At 62.4% G+C, this 16,818-nt stretch overlaps 2 protein-coding genes across 5 annotated transcripts; one reads left to right on the top strand and one right to left on the bottom strand.

Annotated features, from left to right (window-relative positions):
- Positions 1 to 1,491: 1,491 nt before the first annotated feature.
- On the bottom strand, positions 1,492 to 6,591 carry SIRT3 (sirtuin 3). 4 transcript variants are annotated; one of them, XM_082058717.1, is made up of 8 exons: positions 6,515 to 6,591; positions 6,312 to 6,426; positions 5,082 to 5,273; positions 4,036 to 4,268; positions 3,809 to 3,909; positions 3,485 to 3,646; positions 2,905 to 3,114; positions 1,492 to 2,178 (listed from the first exon to the last, which is right to left on the bottom strand). In XM_082058717.1, the coding sequence occupies exons 1-8, from the start codon at positions 6,552 to 6,554 to the stop codon at positions 2,158 to 2,160; spliced, it is 1,074 nt and encodes a 357-aa protein (XP_081914843.1). In that variant the 5' UTR covers positions 6,555 to 6,591; the 3' UTR covers positions 1,492 to 2,157. The 4 variants fall into 4 exon arrangements, with proteins under 4 accessions (XP_081914843.1, XP_081914844.1, XP_081914846.1 ...); XM_082058718.1 differs by having other exon boundaries at positions 5,082 to 5,270; XM_082058720.1 differs by lacking the exon at positions 6,312 to 6,426 and having other exon boundaries at positions 6,515 to 6,538.
- Positions 6,592 to 6,822: 231 nt separating this feature from the next.
- PSMD13 (proteasome 26S subunit, non-ATPase 13) lies at positions 6,823 to 15,135 on the top strand. Its single transcript, XM_082059118.1, has 13 exons — positions 6,823 to 6,985; positions 8,169 to 8,247; positions 8,644 to 8,678; positions 8,755 to 8,810; positions 9,179 to 9,222; positions 9,469 to 9,555; positions 10,273 to 10,444; positions 10,834 to 10,913; positions 10,991 to 11,116; positions 11,525 to 11,587; positions 12,455 to 12,535; positions 13,778 to 13,894; positions 14,555 to 15,135. The coding sequence occupies exons 1-13, from the start codon at positions 6,891 to 6,893 to the stop codon at positions 14,648 to 14,650; spliced, it is 1,131 nt and encodes a 376-aa protein (XP_081915244.1). The 5' UTR covers positions 6,823 to 6,890; the 3' UTR covers positions 14,651 to 15,135.
- Positions 15,136 to 16,818: the final 1,683 nt, after the last annotated feature.

The following is a 16,818-nucleotide window of genomic DNA, read 5'->3' as shown; positions in this document are numbered from 1 at the left end:
GCGCCGCCGGCTGGGCTCCCGTCCTGCGTGCGCCTTAGAGCTGTCTTGTCTTTGTTTTTTCTTTTTAAAGAAAATTGTTTTAAAGAAAATCTACCAGTTTGTCTCATATACCAGAATTCCCCAACTTGCTGTCACAAGTAGGAATGCAGAAGTGATGCTAGAATAAAGAAAAGCTGACAAACGGGTGCGTGGCATGGTTCCTCCAACCTGAGGGCTCCGAGCAAGTAAGGAAATACTGCTTTTTCTGACTAGCTCATGGTTCTGCTCCATCACCCTGGACTTTGCAGTTTTATTTGGGAGGTAAAACTGCAGCATTCTCCTGGGGCTAAGCCGGAACCTTTCCCTGCACCAGAGCCGCGTGTGAGGGGCCGGAGCGTGCCGAGGTGACGGCCCTTGAGCATTGCCAACGGTCCCGGCGCGACCCCGGCCCCCCGCGCTGCTCCCAGCGCTGCTCCGCGGCCGCTCTGCGGCGCTCGCGCCTGCCCTGCCGCTGGGCTCCGGCTCCGGCGCTGCGGGCTCTGCAGGTTCTGCCGGGGCGCCTGGGAGTCGGTGCCTGTTTCCGGAGCAGCTGCGGTTTGCGCAGCTCGGTGCTTCAGGAGTTCGCAGCTCTTTTAGCAGTAGTGATTAAAGCTCCCGGCTCTCCCAGGGGCACACGATTTGTGTGTAAAACTGACCCGCTCCCACGAGCACAGGCGCAGCGGGCGCAGCTGCGGTTTGCAGGCCAAGGGCAGCCCTCTCCCTTCTGTTTATTTTTAGGTAATTTGCAAAGAAACCCAACGTGAAAGCGCAAACCTCTGATCTCTTTCAGCCGTTACAGCTCTCTGAGGCTTTCCGTGCAAGAGGAAAAGCGGGGCACGTATTTTTAATGCAGTGCTTCTGGTCTTGTCGTATTTACATTTTCTGTCATGCTTAAACCCGTGACTTGCAACCGACAGGCTGTGCTCCGGTAACCCCGGCACAGGGGCCGGACCGGGAGTGGGGCTGTGAACAGGGCAGGTTAACAACACCCTGGAGCACCATGCCAGGAGCTCCTGGCGCGCTGCAGAGCGGGAAACCAGCCCACTGCTGCCCTGGCGCGGTCAGACGCAGCCGCTGCCGGAGCCGCTGCCGGAGCCGCTGCCGGAGCCGCTGCCGGTGCCGCTGCCGCTGTGCTGGGACTGTGCGTTTGGACAAACATCTGCTCCGAGCGGGAACTCGCTCCAACCCTCCACGGAGGCCGCAGCCAGGACACCGCGCACCGAACTCGTTGTTCGCAGCGTTTGCGGGGCTGTGCCAGGCACCAGCAGAGCCAGGTCACAGCACAGGAGTTTGGGTCCAAACGTTGCCGATTCTGTCAACAGCCAGCGGACGGTGTTTTGGGGCTCCGGGGCTGCCCTGGCAGAGCTCTGGGTACACGGTCAGGCCTGTGAAAGGAGCGGTGCTGGGGACAGAATGTGTTCAAACTCAAGGGAAGGTGTGAGGTTTACAGAAAAACCGTCAGGTGGCAGCGGCAAAAGAATTAGAACTCTTTTTATTATGAAATAATTAACACTGTAGTGATTTGAAACTCTTCCAGCAGCGTGGGCCGGCGTTCCTGAGCAGGAGTGGGGACAGCCCCTCGGGACAGCCCCTCGGGACAGCCGTCACCCGACTAGCGCGGATTCCGTCCGCAGAATCAGCACGCCAGGTCTGCAGCAGCAGAGGACGGCGGCCGAGTGCCCACGGAGCGGCCGTGGTGAGGTTGAACGGCTCAAGAAGAGGGAGACCCCACTGGCACCCGCACTGCCTGGCTTGTCTGACCCGCTGGCACGAGCCCACGAGCTCTTGGCCACTCCGGGTGACGCTCCGGTGGCTGGACGCGGTGGAACGGGGTGCGGTGGGTGGCAGCTGGAGCCAGGGAGGAGGAGAGTCCCAGCGGGTGCTGAAAGGAGGCGATGAGGGAGCAGAGTCCCGTGGCTGCACCGGCTGTTCTGACGGTGCGCGCAGGAGCACCAAGGGCAGAACTGGTTCCCAGCTGGGCACTGGGCTCCGCTCAGCGGGACCGGGCACCAGCGTCCCCTGCCAGCCCGCCGCTCTGTGAGCTGCGGCTGCGTGGCCGCCGGCCTCCTCCCGGCCCCGTGCCGCGGTCCGCTCTGCCGCGCCGGCCCCGCGTGGCGGTGCCGCGGCTCTCCGGCCGGCCTAGTTGTCCTTCGCATCCAGCTGAAAACAGAAAGAGCAGAGAGCATCTGACCCTTCCAGCCCCTGCAGCTCGGCCGAACCCCAGAGCGAGGAGGGGCCTGGTTTTCAGGCTGTCCCGCGCTTGCACCGGCTTTACCCATTGGTGGTTTAGAGCAGCACAAGCATTAAATCAAGAGCTGGTTGATCGTATACAAATGCAAAAGGGCTTGTGTGAAAAATCTAAAACCTTAATGACTAGGAATTCCTACTCATTCTGACCCCATAATCTGATGAAAGTAAGAATAACCCGAATGCTAAACTCGGAATCTTGAAGCCAGATTTTCTCCTGGTTTGAAGAAGTCACATATGGGCAGTGTATCTGTTAAAAGTACAACTGGCTGCTGACTATGGCGAGTCAGCAAAGCCCCAACGCAGGCAACGGAGCTGGGCCCGCACAGAGCTACACTCAAAGTAATTAAGAACTCGCTCTCCTACAGTTTCTCACTCCTGAAGATCTCAGAAGATTGCGGATGTAACAGCAGCACAGGGAAATAAAAGATCAGCGGGGAAAAGCGTCAGGTCTGTAGTTAACGATTCACCGCTGCTGGGGGAGCAAGTCCCTCACTCCTGCCCGCTGCTCCTCGGCTGTCCGGCCGCTCAGCGCCTCCCTGGGGCTCAGGCAGCGCAGCCAGAGCCTCCCCTCGTTACTGCTCGGGAACAGGAACGCAGAGGCTCAGAAGGGAGCCGGGGCTCTGAGCCCTTTCCCACCTTTTCTTTTTCCTTCTGCATCAGCGTCTGCATCTCCTCCTTCCAGTCCAGCAGCTCCACCAGCGTCTCCACGCCGCTGACCACGTCCCCCAGCTGCGCGACGTCGTTGTGGCGCTGCCGCCAGGCGAAGGGCCCCACGAGGTCGCGGTTGATGAGGACGCGGGGGACGGCGCTGCGCACGGCTCCGGCCAGGCTGGCGAAGGGCTCCACCTGCGCGAGGAACCCGCGGGGCAGGGCTGGGCACCTCCCGGGGACACCGCGGCGAGTTCACGGCGCACCCAGCCCGGAACCGCAGTGTGTAACGGTTCTGCCACCGCGGGCCGAGCCGCCCGGCTGTGACCAGGCTGTGGATGTCCCTGGTTATCTGGTGACCTTCCCTCAGGCAGCTGCAGTCTCCTCTCTCGCTCCCAGGTGCCCACCCAAGGCTTTCAGCGTGTCTCTCAGCACGTGCACCCCATTTGTTATCCTGGCACCTCAAAGCCCCAGTTTCCCGCCTCCTCTAAGCCCTCTCTCGTCCCCAGCCCCTCGGGCCCCGTGTGCCGTTTCTCCCGGTGAGCGGGGCGCTGCCCGAATCCCAGACCTCCAGGGACGTTCCGATGACGAAGAGCAGGTCTGCCATGGGGAAGTCGGTCACGTGCAGGAAGAAGCGCTGCGGGAGCTCCTCACCGAAGAACACGATGTCGGGCTTGACGACGCCTGTGCAGACGCGACAGTGCGGGACCTTGTCTGCCATGACGTCCCCCTGCAGCAAGAGCACCCAACACTGGCGTTACAGGGCAGCAGGGCCAGAACCGCAACACGTCCTCACAGCAACATCCCTCCAAAACCAGGCACAAGAACAGGCCTGCAGCAGGTTGTCCTCCTGGTGTTAACCCGTCTGTCGACGGCAGCTGCCAGCACTCACCCTGAAGTCCTCTCCTGGGAACTTCCTTCGGCACACGGTACACGTGGCCGTGGCAAAGGTGCCGTGGGCTTCCACCAGCCTGTCGGGAGGGATCCCCGCAGCTGGAAGAGGGGACCAGCTCAGAGGGGGTGACCGAAGCACAGACCCCGCGTTCGCTGGCCATTCCCCAGCCCTGCCTCCCGTTCTGCTTCTCACCCTCGTCTCAGAGGCGGGAAGAGCCAGCTCACCTCTCTCCAGCCCGTCGATGTTCTGGGTGTAGAGGCGCAGCAGGAGCCCTTTGTCGTGCAGGAGCCTCAGGAAATAGTGGGCGTAGTTGGGTCTGTAGTTGCCAGGGTAGAGCTCCTTGGCCAAAGTGAAAAAGGGCTTCGGGTTGGCAAAGAAATACATCAGTTCGAAGATGGCCTCAGGGTAAGGGATGTCGTATTGCTGCAGGTTGCTGTAGAGCCCGCTCCCCGGGGACCTGTGGAGAGCAGAGCGGGGCTGGAGGAACGCAGGGCGAGATGCCACAACCCAGAGCCTGGCCGAGCTGCGACAGAGCAGCCAGCCCGGCCCTGGCTTCTCTGGCTCCTTTGCGCTGTCCGTCGCTGCAGGAGCGGCTGAGCCCGGCTCCGCACAGAGCAGAGTCTGCCCGGAGCGGCCGAGCCCGGAGAGCCTGCCCGGAGCGGCCGAGCCCAGCTCCGCACAGAGGAGAGCCTGCCCGGAGCGGCCGAGCCCGGCCCCGGCTCCGCACGGAGGAGAGCCTGCCCGGAGCGGCTGAGCCCGGCTCTGGCTCCGCACGGAGGAGAGCCTGCCCGGAGCGGCCGAGTCCGGCTCCGGCTCCGCACGGAGGAGAGCCTGCCCGGAGCGGCCGAGCCCGGCTCCGCACGGAGGAGAGCCTGCCCGGAGCGGCTGAGCCCGGCTCCGGCTCCGCACGGAGGAGAGCCTGCCCGGAGCGGCTGAGCCCGGCTCCGGCTCCGCACGGAGGAGAGCCTGCCCGGAGCGGCTGAGCCCGGCTCCGGCTCCGCACGGAGGAGAGCCTGCCCGGAGCGGCTGAGCCCGGCTCCGGCTCCGCACGGAGGAGAGCCTGCCCGGAGCGGCTGAGCCCGGCTCCGGCTCCGCACGGAGGAGAGCCTGCCCGGAGCGGCTGAGCCTGGCTCTGGCTCCGCACGGAGGAGAGCCTGCCCGGAGCGGCTGAGCCTGGCTCTGGCTCCGCACGGAGGAGAGCCTGCCCGGAAGGCGAAGCTCTTGGCCCTCCCAGCCCTGGAAAAGGACAAACGAAGCGGTGAGGCGTTACCTGAAATCTGGGATGCCGCTGGGGGTGCTGATCCCCGCGCCGGCCATCACCACCACCCGCCGGCACTCGTCGTGCCGGATCCGCTCCGCCACGTCGCGCAGGGTGAGCGGGCGGCTCCCGGCCCCGCTGCCCCTGCCCAGAAGGGCTCTGGCGGCAGCGGCCACGGAGAACGGCCGGGTCCCCGCGGTCCTGCTGGGGACACAGATCACAGCAGGTACAACGTATGGACAGTGATGGAGCTGGAGACCGCGCGGGGAAAACCACCCTGAGACCTGTGCGGAAAGCTCTTTGGGGCAGGACTGTGTGTCGGTGCTCAATGGGGAGAAAGCCCAACTGCTAGTCTGGTCCACGGCAGGAGCAGAAACCTGCCATCATGCTTTCGTGTGCGGCTCTGGAGACGGGTTTCTGCACAGGGGTGGGCACGGGGCTGGGGAACAGGAGCACTGGCACTCGCGAGTCTCATGGTTGATTTACACCACACTCGGGCTACAGGAGACCCCGAGATGTCCCAAATTTCAAGAAGTTTGTAACAGGGTGACGCGCTCGCCCTGGGACAGCGATGCCAGGTCAGCACGGGCCTTTTCACTCTGATTCCCCAAGGGCTCTGCCCCGAGACAGCTGCCCGTGTGCCAGTCCGTGTGCCAGTCCGTGTGCCAGTCCTGTGTGCCAGTCCCGTGTGCCAGTCCATGTGCCAGTCCAGTCTGTGTGCCAGTCCGTGTGCCAGTCCTGTGTGACAGTCCCGTGTGCCAGTCCATGTGCCAGTCCAGTCCTGTGTGCCAGTCCTGTGTACCAGTCCAGTCCCGTGTGCCAGTCCCGTGTGCCAGTCCAGTCCGTGTGCCAGTCCCGTGTGCCAGTCCCGTGTGCCAGTCCAGTCCGTGTGCCAGTCCTGTGTGACAGTCCCGTGTGCCAGTCCATGTGCCAGTCCCGTGTGCCAGTCCAGTCCCGTGTGCCAGTCCTGTGTGCCAGTCCAGTCCGTGTGCCAGTCCCGTGTGCCAGTCCTGTGTGCCAGTCCTGTCCGTGTGCCAGTCCCGTGTGCCAGTCCAGTCCGTGTGCCAGTCCGTGTGCCAGTCCTGTGTACCAGTCCAGTCCGTGTGCCAGTCCGTGTGCCAGTCCTGTGTACCAGTCCAGTCCGTGTGCCAGTCCTGTGTGACAGTCCCGTGTGCCAGTCCCGCGTGCCCGTCCTGTCCGCGTGCCAGTCCCCCCGTGACCGTGCTGTCCGGTTGCCGGTACCTGTGTGCCGGTCCCCGTGTCCCCTCGCTGTCCGCAGCGCCCCGGGCCCGCCGGGCCGGGCCCCCCGGGCTCCCGCCGCCGCGCCAGAGCCCGCGCTCGCACACGCTCCGCCAGGCTGCGAGAGAGCGCGGGGCCGGTGAGCGGCGCGGGCACCCCCGGGCCGCCCCCGCCCGCCCCGCGGCGCCGGGCCCGCCCGCGCTCACCGGCCGCCAGCAGCCCGCCGCTCCGCGCGCCCCGCTCCATGCCCGCGCCGCTACCGCAATGCCCCGAGTAGCCGCGCCCGCCCTCCGGCAGCGGCCCGGGCTGGCGGCCCGGCCCCGGCCCGGGCGAACGGGGGTTTCGGGGGCTGTGTTCGCGGAGGGGGGGCGGGCCGGGGTGTGTGTGTGTATGTGTGTGTGTGTGTGTGTGTGTGTGTGTGTGTGTGTGTGTGTGTATCGTTGCTATGGCTACCGGGGTGCGGGGGCGATATCCGCGGGGCCCTACGGTACCCAGCGTGCCCCGCGCGGCGCCGGAAGTGAGTGTGCATTTCCGGCGGGCGCGAGCGGCCGGTGTCCCGTCGCCGCCGCCGGTGCCGCCGCCATGAAGGACGTGCCGGGGTTCCTGCAGCAGAGCCAGAGCGCGGGCCCGGGGCAGCCCGCCGTGTGGCACCGCCTGGAGGAGCTCTACAACAAGAAGTGAGCGGGCGGCCCGGGCGCTGCTGGGGCTGCGGCCCCGCACACCCCCCGCCCGGCCGGGCGGCGCGGGGCCGGCACTCGGGGGGCCGGGCGGGACGGGGCTGCGGAGCCCCGGGGAGCGGGCGGCTCCCGCCTCCGCTCTGCAGCTTAACGATCGTGTGGCGGCCCGGGCGCGGCCGTGGGGTCCGGTGTCCCGGTGACTCCCCGGGGTCACCGTGTCCGTGCTCTGCGGGCGGCTCTGCCGCCGGTGCCCCTTCCCATCGGCCCTTCGTGAGTCACCGCGGGGACAGGGACAGCGGCTTCAGCAGATTTGGGGGTGAAACAGGGGATGTGACGGGACCCGAGGCCCCGCCGGTTCCCCGGGTCGGCGCGGGCTCACCGAGCCACCCGCCGGTTCCCCGGGTCGGCGCGGGCTCACCGAGCCACCCGCCGGTTCCCCGGGTCGGCGCGGGCTCACCGAGCCACCCGCCGGTTCCCCGGGTCGGCGCGGGCTCACCGAGCCACCCGCCGGTTCCCCGGGTCGGCGCGGGCTCACCGAGCCACCCGCCGGTTCCCTGAGTTCACGCGGGCTCACCGAGCCACCCGCCGGTTCCCTGAGTTCACGCGGGCTCACCGAGCCACCCGCCGGTTCCCTGAGTTCACGCGGGCTCACCGAGCCACCCGCCGGTTCCCCGGGTCGGCGCGGGCTCACCGAGCCACCCGCCGGTTCCCTGAGTTCACGCGGGCTCACCGAGCCACCCGCCGGTTCCCTGAGTTCACGCGGGCTCACCGAGCCACCCGCCGGTTCCCTGGGTCGGTGTGAGCTCACCGAGCCACCCGCCGGTTCCCTGAGTTCACGCGGGCTCACCGAGCCACCCGCCGGTTCCCTGAGTTCACGCGGGCTCACCGAGCCACCCGCCGGTTCCCTAAGTTCACGCGGGCTCACCGAGCCACCCGCCGGTTCCCCGGGTCGGCGCGGGCTCACCGAGCCACCCGCCGGTTCCCTGAGTTCACGCGGGCTCACCGAGCCACCCGCCGGTTCCCTGAGTTCACGCGGGCTCACCGAGCCACCCGCCGGTTCCCTGGGTCGGTGTGAGCTCACCGAGCCACCCGCCGGTTCCCTGAGTTCACGCGGGCTCACCGAGCCACCCGCCGGTTCCCTGAGTTCACGCGGGCTCACCGAGCCAGCCCCTGTTTCCCGCAGGCTGTGGCACCAGCTGACGCTGCAGGTGTTGGACTTCGTGCAGGACCCCTGCTTCGCCCAGGGCGATGGGCTCATCAAGGTGAGGTGCTCTGCTGTCCCTGCGCGGTTCGTCTTTCTGTGATGAGGATGAGTGAGAGTGCTTCTGTACTAGTAGAAAAATAAGCAGCCTGCAACTTAATTCTGAAGAGCGATTAAACTATGTGAATTTGGCTTTTTTGGGTTTACACACCTGCTAAAATTGAATGTGTCTTTTTCAGAAGCCTCAAAATGATTCTTTAGTTTTATTCGCTCTGTAGTTTGAGGAGGGGAGAGGTGCAGGGGGAACATCTTTCTTTCCCTTTTCTAGCAAGGGGTTTACAACCGCAGGTGTAGGAGGGACAGTCAGGTGTTCACAAACACTTCAGATGTCCCACAGATGTCCCAGAAACCTGGGAGGTTTCTCCGTTTATGACTGTGCGTATCTTTGTATCTGCAGCTGTACGAGAACTTCATCAGCGAGTTTGAGCACCGGTGAGTGTTCGCTGGGGAGTTTGGGGGGAACCCGCTGCTGAGCGAGGCTGATCCAACAACGAGGTTTGTGTTGCAGGGTGAACCCCCTGTCCCTGGTTGAGATCATCCTGCACGTGGTCCGGCAGATGACGGGTAAGTGTCCCCACCTGCTGCTTGCAGGTTTCAGCAGCCGCTGTCTGGGAAATGCGGCCGGTTCGTAGTAACCGCAGATCTTCATCACGGAGCGGTTGTCTCTCGGTGTATTCCAAGGGAAAGTGCCAACTCAAAAAGCTTAAACAGTTGCTGCTCCGTAGAGTGGCAAGTTCAGTGGCTCTCTGGATAAACGGCTGGTGAGCAGAGCGCCAGCCTGTGGCAGCAGTGCCTTCGAAGACTGAGCATTACACTAGAGAAAAAATGTGTTCCTGTCTTCACAAGTCCGCTAAAAAGATGTATTTCTAGGTTGAGGTTTAGTTCCATTGGAATTTCTGATATCGCTGCTTTTTTTTCTCTCTCTGTTTCAGATCCCAATGTGGCGCTCACTTTTCTGGAAAAGACTCGAGAAAAGGTATTTTTGGAGTGGTTCTGTCTGGCAGTCCGCCTGCAGGGATGGTTTTGTGTGCGAGCGCATGTGGTGTGGCTGAGGAGCCTGGTGTGTGCGTGAGTGTGCAAACCCGTGCTGGAGCAGACCCGCTCCTGTGTCCCGAGCAGCTCTGTGTGTGAACACAGGAACTCGTTAGCGAGGGGAACACGGCCGGCGTGGCCTGGCCGGGACGGGGACGCTCTCCAGACATGGCTCTCTGTGTCCCTGCAGGTGAAGAGCAGCGACGAAGCCGTCATTCTGTGTAAAACGGCCATCGGCGCGCTCAAGCTGAACATCGGGGACCTGCAGGTCACCAAGGTGAGGTGGCGGCTCGAGGGGTTCCTGCACGCAGGCATTTTGGAGCAGTGTCGCTCGGCACTTACTCCAGTGCAGCCGCGCCCGTATCTGTGCTTGTTTAAATGAGGAGAAATTGCAGCTCCGGGGATTCCCAGGCAGACCCACAGTTCTGCTTTACATCTTGTAGGCTGTAAAAACACGCGTGTGGTGCTTGCGGCCGCATCTCTGGAGTGTCTGTACGATTCTGGTGTGTGTAGGAGAGGGAGAAATATCTTGATATGTTCCCGTTTGCAGCTTGGAGGGCCTCAGGAATTCAGTGGTGTTTATGCTGTTTGACGAGCTGCTAATGATCGAGTTCATGTACCGTTTCTTGTGCTAGGCGCATTGTTTATTGCATCTTTTGGCTTTTTTCAGAGCTCCCTCTTTAACCTAGGGTGAGGTTCGTTCATGCAGTGCAGCTTTGTGTCTCTTAAGCACCAAGCTGGGGTTTGGTGGGTATAAGGACATGTAAAGCACATGTGTGTATATGTATAGCTACAGGGCGGGTGTGTTTTTTTCACCTAAGTGCTCTGTAAAAGGAGAGCACCGCTGCTTTCTTTTCAGCGCCGTGGCTTTGCCCATGGTCTAACGGCTTTGCTGCCGCGCGGCTGTGACCTCTGGAGTGCCGTGGGCTGGCGGTGGGAGCGCGGGTGCCAGCCGCACCCTCACCTGTCACTGACGGGTCCTCCTCGTCCCCAGGAGACCATCGAGGAGGTGGAGGAGATGCTGAACAACCTCCCGGGCGTCACCTCCGTTCACAGCCGCTTCTACGACCTCTCCAGCAAGTACTACCAGACCATCGGGAACCACGCCTCCTACTACAAGGATGCTCTGCGCTTTCTGGGCTGCATCGACGTTAAAGATCTGCCAGGTAACTCCCTTTGCCAAGCACTGAACATCCCATTTTCATTCTGATTTTCATCCCTTCAGTCTAAATAAACGTGCTGGCAGAAAACAGGTTTTCCCCAACGGGGTTTTGAATCTGCTGCAGTTGGGCCAGGGTCTGGCTGGAGCGAGGAGCCGCCGCCAGAAGGGACACTGTTCTGGTGCCCAGAAATCTTCAGGAGAGGCTCAGAGAGTGGCCCCTTTGTGGGGCTGCTGTGGTTCTGCTGAATTGGAGGCGTGGGCAAGGGTGAGAAGGGCTGGGGTTAAACACATTGCAGAGCGGGGTGCGGGAGGGGCTGATGGGGCTCAGGCTGCTGCTGCATCCCAACTACTTTTGTTGTTCTGAAGTTTTTTCTTCGTTGTGGTTTATTTCAGTTTCAGAGCAGCAGGAGAGAGCGTTTACCCTGGGGCTGGCCGGGCTCCTGGGCGAAGGCGTCTATAACTTCGGGGAGCTGGTAAGTGGGTGCCGCGTCGCTCGCTGAGCAGCAGGAGCCGACGTTCCCCGCTCACGCTGCCCCGCTGGTTCCTGCAGCTCATGCACCCCGTGCTGGAGTCCCTGCGGAACACCGACCGGCAGTGGCTCATCGACACCCTGTACGCCTTCAACAGCGGCAACGTCGAGACGTTCCAGGCGCTGAAGTCGGCCTGGGGTCAGCAGGTGAGCGGAGGGGTCGTGGCGTTGCTGAGCGCACAGGTTCTGCAGACACGTGCCGTCAGAATTCCTGCTCTGGTGCGCTGCTGTAATTTTAATCATAGCATAGTGATGCTTATTTTACCTCAGTACATATCGTTAGTTGTCTTTTGGCTTCCCTCTGCGTCTGGTTGATTGAAAGAAGTAAAGAGAAATGTTTTGTGATCCAAGGGGAACTCAAAGCCGTCGTGCGGTCCTGCCCAGGAAGATAATCTCTGGCGTAATTTCCATAGTGCCATCATTAACTGCTTCAGTGTAAAGCAGCACTTCTCCCTGCGTGCTGGGGGGCTTGAGGAAACTGGGGGTGTTGGACATAAACGGCACTGGCTGTGCCAGAAAACAAAAGTAACAACGAGCGTATTTATCCCCTTTCAGCCAGACCTGGCTGCGAACGAGGCGCTGCTGCTGCAGAAGATTCAGCTGTTGTGTCTCATGGAGGTGAGGACCGGACGTGGTGGGGGTGGCGAAGGGGCCGCTCCAGCTGCCTTGGGGGCTCTGGGACGTGTCCTGCTCCCCGTGGGCTGCGGCGTTCACTCGTGCTACAGAAACTCACGGCTGCCTCTGGGTTGTGCGACAGGGAAACGCTGCAGAAAGCAGCCCGTGCTGTGCTGCTCCTGTGCCGTTTTGGGGCGTGCGTGCTCCTCGGGGTGAGACGGGGAGGTGGGGAAGGCAAGGGCGAGCTTTGCACCCTGAGCATGCTGTCTGCAGTGATAGCTCGTCAAGTGTGCTCTGGTGTATCTAACGGATTTCCAAAACACAGTTAAAATCTCGGTTTCCTAAGGGCTGATAATCTTTCCCTGGTTGGAAACACAATCAGTTTCTTTCCTGTCACTTGAAGGCTTTGGCTCTTTGTGACCAAATAATCCTGGTGTATAAACATCTGTGGCCCTGGATCTTTTTCAAAACTGGAGTATTGAGTCATCCGAAGCACAATGCGTGTTTGTACACACCCGCATACCGGGCTGTGTGTTCACATGTATGGAGATCACACTCCTAGAGTTTCACTGTGAATGAGTTTTACCGTCTATAGGCACAGGGGTTTCTCCGGGGTGTCTCAGCACAGGTGGAGCTGCTTTGTTTGGGGATTGTGTCGCTGCCCAGGAAATCTGCTGGGCAGTAGGTGTGGAGGAGGGAGCGGCGCTGCTCCTCTCTGCTGATGTAAATGCGTTTTGTGTTGAAGTATTTTGATTAAATATGAGAAATGCAGGTGGGAGCTCGGCGGGGCAGCACGAGGGGAGCTGTGTGCGCTGTCGGAAGAAACAACTGTTGGGCATTTATTGTTTTGTGTTGTTTATGTGAACTCAGATGACGTTCACCCGGCCCGCCAACCACAGACAGCTCACTTTTGACGAGATCGCCAGGAGTGCCAAAGTCACCGTGAACGAGGTGAGTTCAGGTTTAGACAAACCAATTAACGTCCAAGTTCTGGAGCTCTGAAAGCGTCTGGACAGACCTGCTCCCAGGGGAATTCCACGTTGAAACGTCCTCCCCATTCTTGTGCGCTTGGACAACTCTTTTCTTTGTGAAGAAGGAGTTAACGGCTTGGTGCTCCTGTTTCCTGGTAAATACATTTTTGGAGATTCTTTGTCGTGGTCTGCAGTTGGGGGAGAGCTCGGCAGTACTCCTGGAGTTCTTCAGAGTAAGCGCAGCTCCGGCCTGTGTGCGCGGCGCGCGGGGCTCCGGCCTGTGTCCGCGGCGCGCGGGGCTCCGGCCTGTGTCCGCGGCGCGCGGGGCTCCGGCCTGTGTCCGCGGCGCGCGGGGCTCCGGCCTGTGTCCGCGGCGCGCGGGGCTCCGGCCTGTGTGCGCGGCGCGCGGGGCTCCGGCCTGTGTCCGCGGCGCGGGGCTCCGGCTGTGTCCGCGGCGCGGGGCTCCGGCTGTGTGCGCGGCGCAGCTCCGGCTGTGTCCGCGGCGCGGGGCTCCGGCTGTGTGCGCGGCCCCCCGGGCTGGCGGCGCTGCAGGGCGTCTGCCCAGGTCTTTCCTCGTGGCAGCTCCGGTGTCCAGCATGTCTGCCTCTCCCCCCACTCAGTTCTCTGTGAAATTGTCATCCAGCCGGTTTAAAGATAGGAAAGACAGTTAAGTAGTATCAGACCCAGTATCAACCCCCGAAGAGCGCTACTCGTGACCTGCCGCCTGTTCAAACCACTAACCGCTACCATCAGAGCACATTTTCCGCTCCTCCCGTGGTGGTTTCTGTAGCTTACCGGCCTGTCAGCAGGATGTGGTGCAAGGTCCTGTTGAGCTCTGCTGAAAGGAAGGTGCAGAGCACCTACGGCGCTCCCTTCAACCACCCAGCAAGTTATTTCATTTAGAAAGGCAATTGTCTTGGTCAGCCACATCTTATATGTGGTAAATCTGTGTTGACTCTTTCCAGTTACCTGTGCTTCCTAGGGTTTTGGAGAAAAGGAAGAAAATGTGCTATATTAGATATTAAGTATACAGGAAATCTGTATATTTAGATGTTGATTCCAAAGGCAGGATTAAAACCTCGAATAGCCTGGGTGTGAGCGGGGCTGCAGCCGCTCGTGGATTCAGTGTGTGTGGGGAACGCTCTTCCCCATTAGAGGTTTTATTCACCTCGGGAAGCTGGGAGATCCGCAGTTGTCCCTTGACTCACGTGTCGTGTTCCAGGTGGAGCTGCTGGTGATGAAGGCGCTCTCGGTCGGCCTGGTGAAGGGCAGCATCGACGAGGTTGATAAGAGGGTGCACATGACGTGGGTGCAGCCGCGCGTGTTGGATTTGCAGCAGGTGAGGCAGCGTGAACTGGGTTTTGTGTGAGGTGACCCGGAAATTGACATGGGACCTGGGAAGGGTTGCAGAGAACTGGTGTCCTTGGAGCTTCCTGGAGGGCTCAGGGAACAAGCCTTGCCTTGTTCTCCTTTTCACGGCTGCCTTTGGCCCTTCCCGTGGGTGGATGGTGTTTTGTGTGTGTTTTGCAGTGCGTGGTTAGAAGCCTGTTGGGAGATGGGGTGGGATGTTAGTGGCGCTCGTGTCCAAAGCCCCAGCGCCGCTGTGGAGCGCGGCTGCGGCGGCCGGCTGTTGGGGACGCGGCGCCCTGGGGCTGCGCCAGGGCCACACGCGAGCAGCAAAGCGTTGGAGTTGGTGGGTTGCAGGTGGCACATTGGCCTGGGGAGAGCAGGTCAGGGTGACAGACAAAGGCGCTGAGCTGCTCAACTTCATCCCCGTCACAAACAGTTGAGGAGACTGTATGGGGAGCCCTTACCCTTCAAAAGAAAAATCAGGACGTGGAACACTAGCCTCAAACAATCCCTTTTGTGCATTTCAGTTTAAAATTAAATGTTGCCATTTTCCTGGTGACGCAGCATCTCTCGGGGGTGTGTGGGGCTTTGGGCAGCTGCAGGGATCTCGGATGTTTCTCCTCCAAGAGTGTCGGTGTTTCCCTCGCAGATCAAGGGCATGAAGGACCGGCTGGAGTTCTGGTGCACGGACGTGCGGAGCATGGAGATGCTGGTGGAGCACCAGGCGCACGACATCCTGACGTAGGCCGGGCTGCCCCACGGCCGCGCGCGGGGCAGAGCGGCCGCTGACGCGCTGCCGGCTGTAAGTGGCCTTTTGCTGCGTAACCCTTTGGTGCTGGGAGTCCCCATGTCCCGTGTGGGTGGCACCGACCCTGGAGCTGCATCTGCAGGGGCTGGGTTGTCACCTTGTCACCTGGCTGCTGCGGGGGATCCAGGTGTGGGGCTCTTTGCTGGGGAAGGGGCAGCAGCAGATCCTCTGTGGAACATTCTGGAGCGGTGCCTGACTTGGGGGGTGTTACTGGGGATATCCCCGGGGACCCCCGCCCTGCAGCAGCGTCACCGAAACTTCCCCCGTCCCCTCCCCAGGCGCTCGGCAGCGGGAGCGTGTCCCCACCACAGGGTTGCCAGCGTGGCCGTGGGTGTGTTTTGTACCCTCGGGGTGGCTGCACAAACCCTTTGTGCTCCAGCGAGGTGCAGCAGCATTGCTGGAATAAACTTCTCTGCCTTCCATTTTCTGTAGTTCCGTGTCTGTTCTCTTCAGCGTTTGCGGCTGAGCCTCTGATCCATTTCAAAACACATTTCCTATTAAGCTTCTTGTTGCAAGAACCCTCTGTCCAAGAACAACAGGTTTGAACACCAGGTTCATCAGGTTCATCAGCAGAGGGATTAGCGTGCAATTTATTTAGAATAATATCTCGGTCTGTACTTCATCGTCAAGTTCCTGTTGTTTATGGGAAGCCGTAGTCCCCATTCCGTTTCTCACGCTGGGTGGGTGAGCGTTACTGACTGGAAGGGCCCGCATCAGGCCTGAGACAATGAGTTTTGGTTCTGCTTTTGCCTCTTAATGGCTACTTTAAAACCTTTCTGTCATGTCATTGTTTTGCCCCATTGCTGCCGCGCTGCCTTTCTAGGAATGGAATGTAATTGCACACATGGGGAACTTGAAACAACTGCGGATCTGAAGTGGGGGTGACCTGAGTGTCCATTTGGGCAATTAATGCTCCTCCGGCGGCGCCAGCAAACTGCACCGAGGTTAATCCACCAAGGTTTGTTGTGGTCACTCCAGTGGAGCAGAGTCGTATTCATATCTGGCTCGGTTCCCTGGATGGATGTGGGTTTTGGCCGCGTGGTCAGCCCGAGCTCGCGGTGCCGGCGGCTCCGCGCTGCAGCCCAGGGCTGCGGGTGCGGCTGTGACCGGCGGCTCCGCGCTGCGGCCCGGGGCTGCGGGTGCGGCTGTGACCGGCGGCTCTGCGCTGCGGCCCGGGGCTGCGGGTGCGGCTGTGACCGGCGGCTCCGCGCTGCGGCCCGGGGCTGCGGGTGCGGCTGTGACCGGCGGCTCCGCGCTGCGGCCCGGGGCGCCCGGTGCGGCTGTGACCGGCGGCTCCGCACTGCGGCCCGGGGCGCCCGGTGCGGCTGTGACCGGCGGCTCCGCGCTGCGGCCCGGGGCTGCGGGTGCGGCTGTGACCGGCGGCTCCGCGCTGCGGCCCGGGGCGCCGGGTGCGGCTGTGACCGGCGGCTCCGCGCTGCGGCCCGGGGCTGCGGGTGCGGCTGTGACCGGCGGCTCCGCGCTGCGGCCCGGGGCTGCGGGTGCGGCTGTGACCGGCGGCTCCGCGCTGCGGCCCGGGGCGCCGGGTGCGGCTGTGACCGGCGGCTCCGCGCTGCGGCCCGGGGCTGCGGGTGCGGCTGTGACCGGCGGCTCCGCGCTGCGGCCCGGGGCGCCGGGTGCGGCTGTGACCGGCGGCTCCGCGCTGCGGCCCGGGGCGCCGGGTGCGGCTGTGACCGGCGGCTCCGCGCTGCGGCCCGGGGCGCCCGGTGCGGCTGTGACCGGCGGCTCCGTGCTGCGGCCCGGGGCGCCCGGTGCGGCTGTGACCGGTGTCACTAGCCCGCGGAGCCCCGTGCTGCCCCGGCCCTGCGTGCCCAGCGCCCGCGGGGGAGCAGAGTGCGCGGCTGGCCCCGAGGCTGCTCTGCGGGGGCGAAGATGTGTGAACAGCTGCAGCCTGGCTGGACTGTGATGGTTGTTTCGGGGGGTTTTCCAGGTCGGAAGCGTTGTTTGCTGCCCAGACCTGCCTGTGTGGGCGTGGGGGCTGCCCGGCTGCTTCCCCAACACAAATAATGCAGAAAATGTGTGTGTTTGGGGGTGTGGGGGTTCATGGGGGCAGAGAAGTTGGACGTGCAGCACCCAGCCTGCAGACC

This window comes from Streptopelia decaocto (assembly GCF_964273445.1).
Source record: "Streptopelia decaocto genome assembly, chromosome: 7".
NCBI classification, from domain to species: domain Eukaryota; kingdom Metazoa; phylum Chordata; class Aves; order Columbiformes; family Columbidae; genus Streptopelia; species Streptopelia decaocto.
Note: the sequence above shows the minus strand (reverse complement) of the source record. Positions and strands in the feature narration are given on the sequence as shown.

Coding starts and splice junctions, on each gene's coding strand:
- SIRT3 (XM_082058717.1), bottom strand. CDS start 6,554: ATGGAGCGGGGCGCGCGGAGCGGCGGGCTGCTGGCGGCCG. Junction 3,910..4,035: donor CATCGACGGGCTGGAGAGAG/GTGAGCTGGCTC, acceptor CCCCTCTTCCAG/CTGCGGGGATCCCTCCCGAC. Junction 2,179..2,904: donor TGCAGAAGGAAAAAGAAAAG/GTGGGAAAGGGC, acceptor TTCTGTTTTCAG/CTGGATGCGAAGGACAACTA.
- PSMD13 (XM_082059118.1), top strand. CDS start 6,891: ATGAAGGACGTGCCGGGGTTCCTGCAGCAGAGCCAGAGCGCGGGCCCG. Junction 11,117..11,524: donor AGTCGGCCTGGGGTCAGCAG/GTGAGCGGAGGG, acceptor ATCCCCTTTCAG/CCAGACCTGGCTGCGAACGA. Junction 11,588..12,454: donor AGCTGTTGTGTCTCATGGAG/GTGAGGACCGGA, acceptor ATGTGAACTCAG/ATGACGTTCACCCGGCCCGC.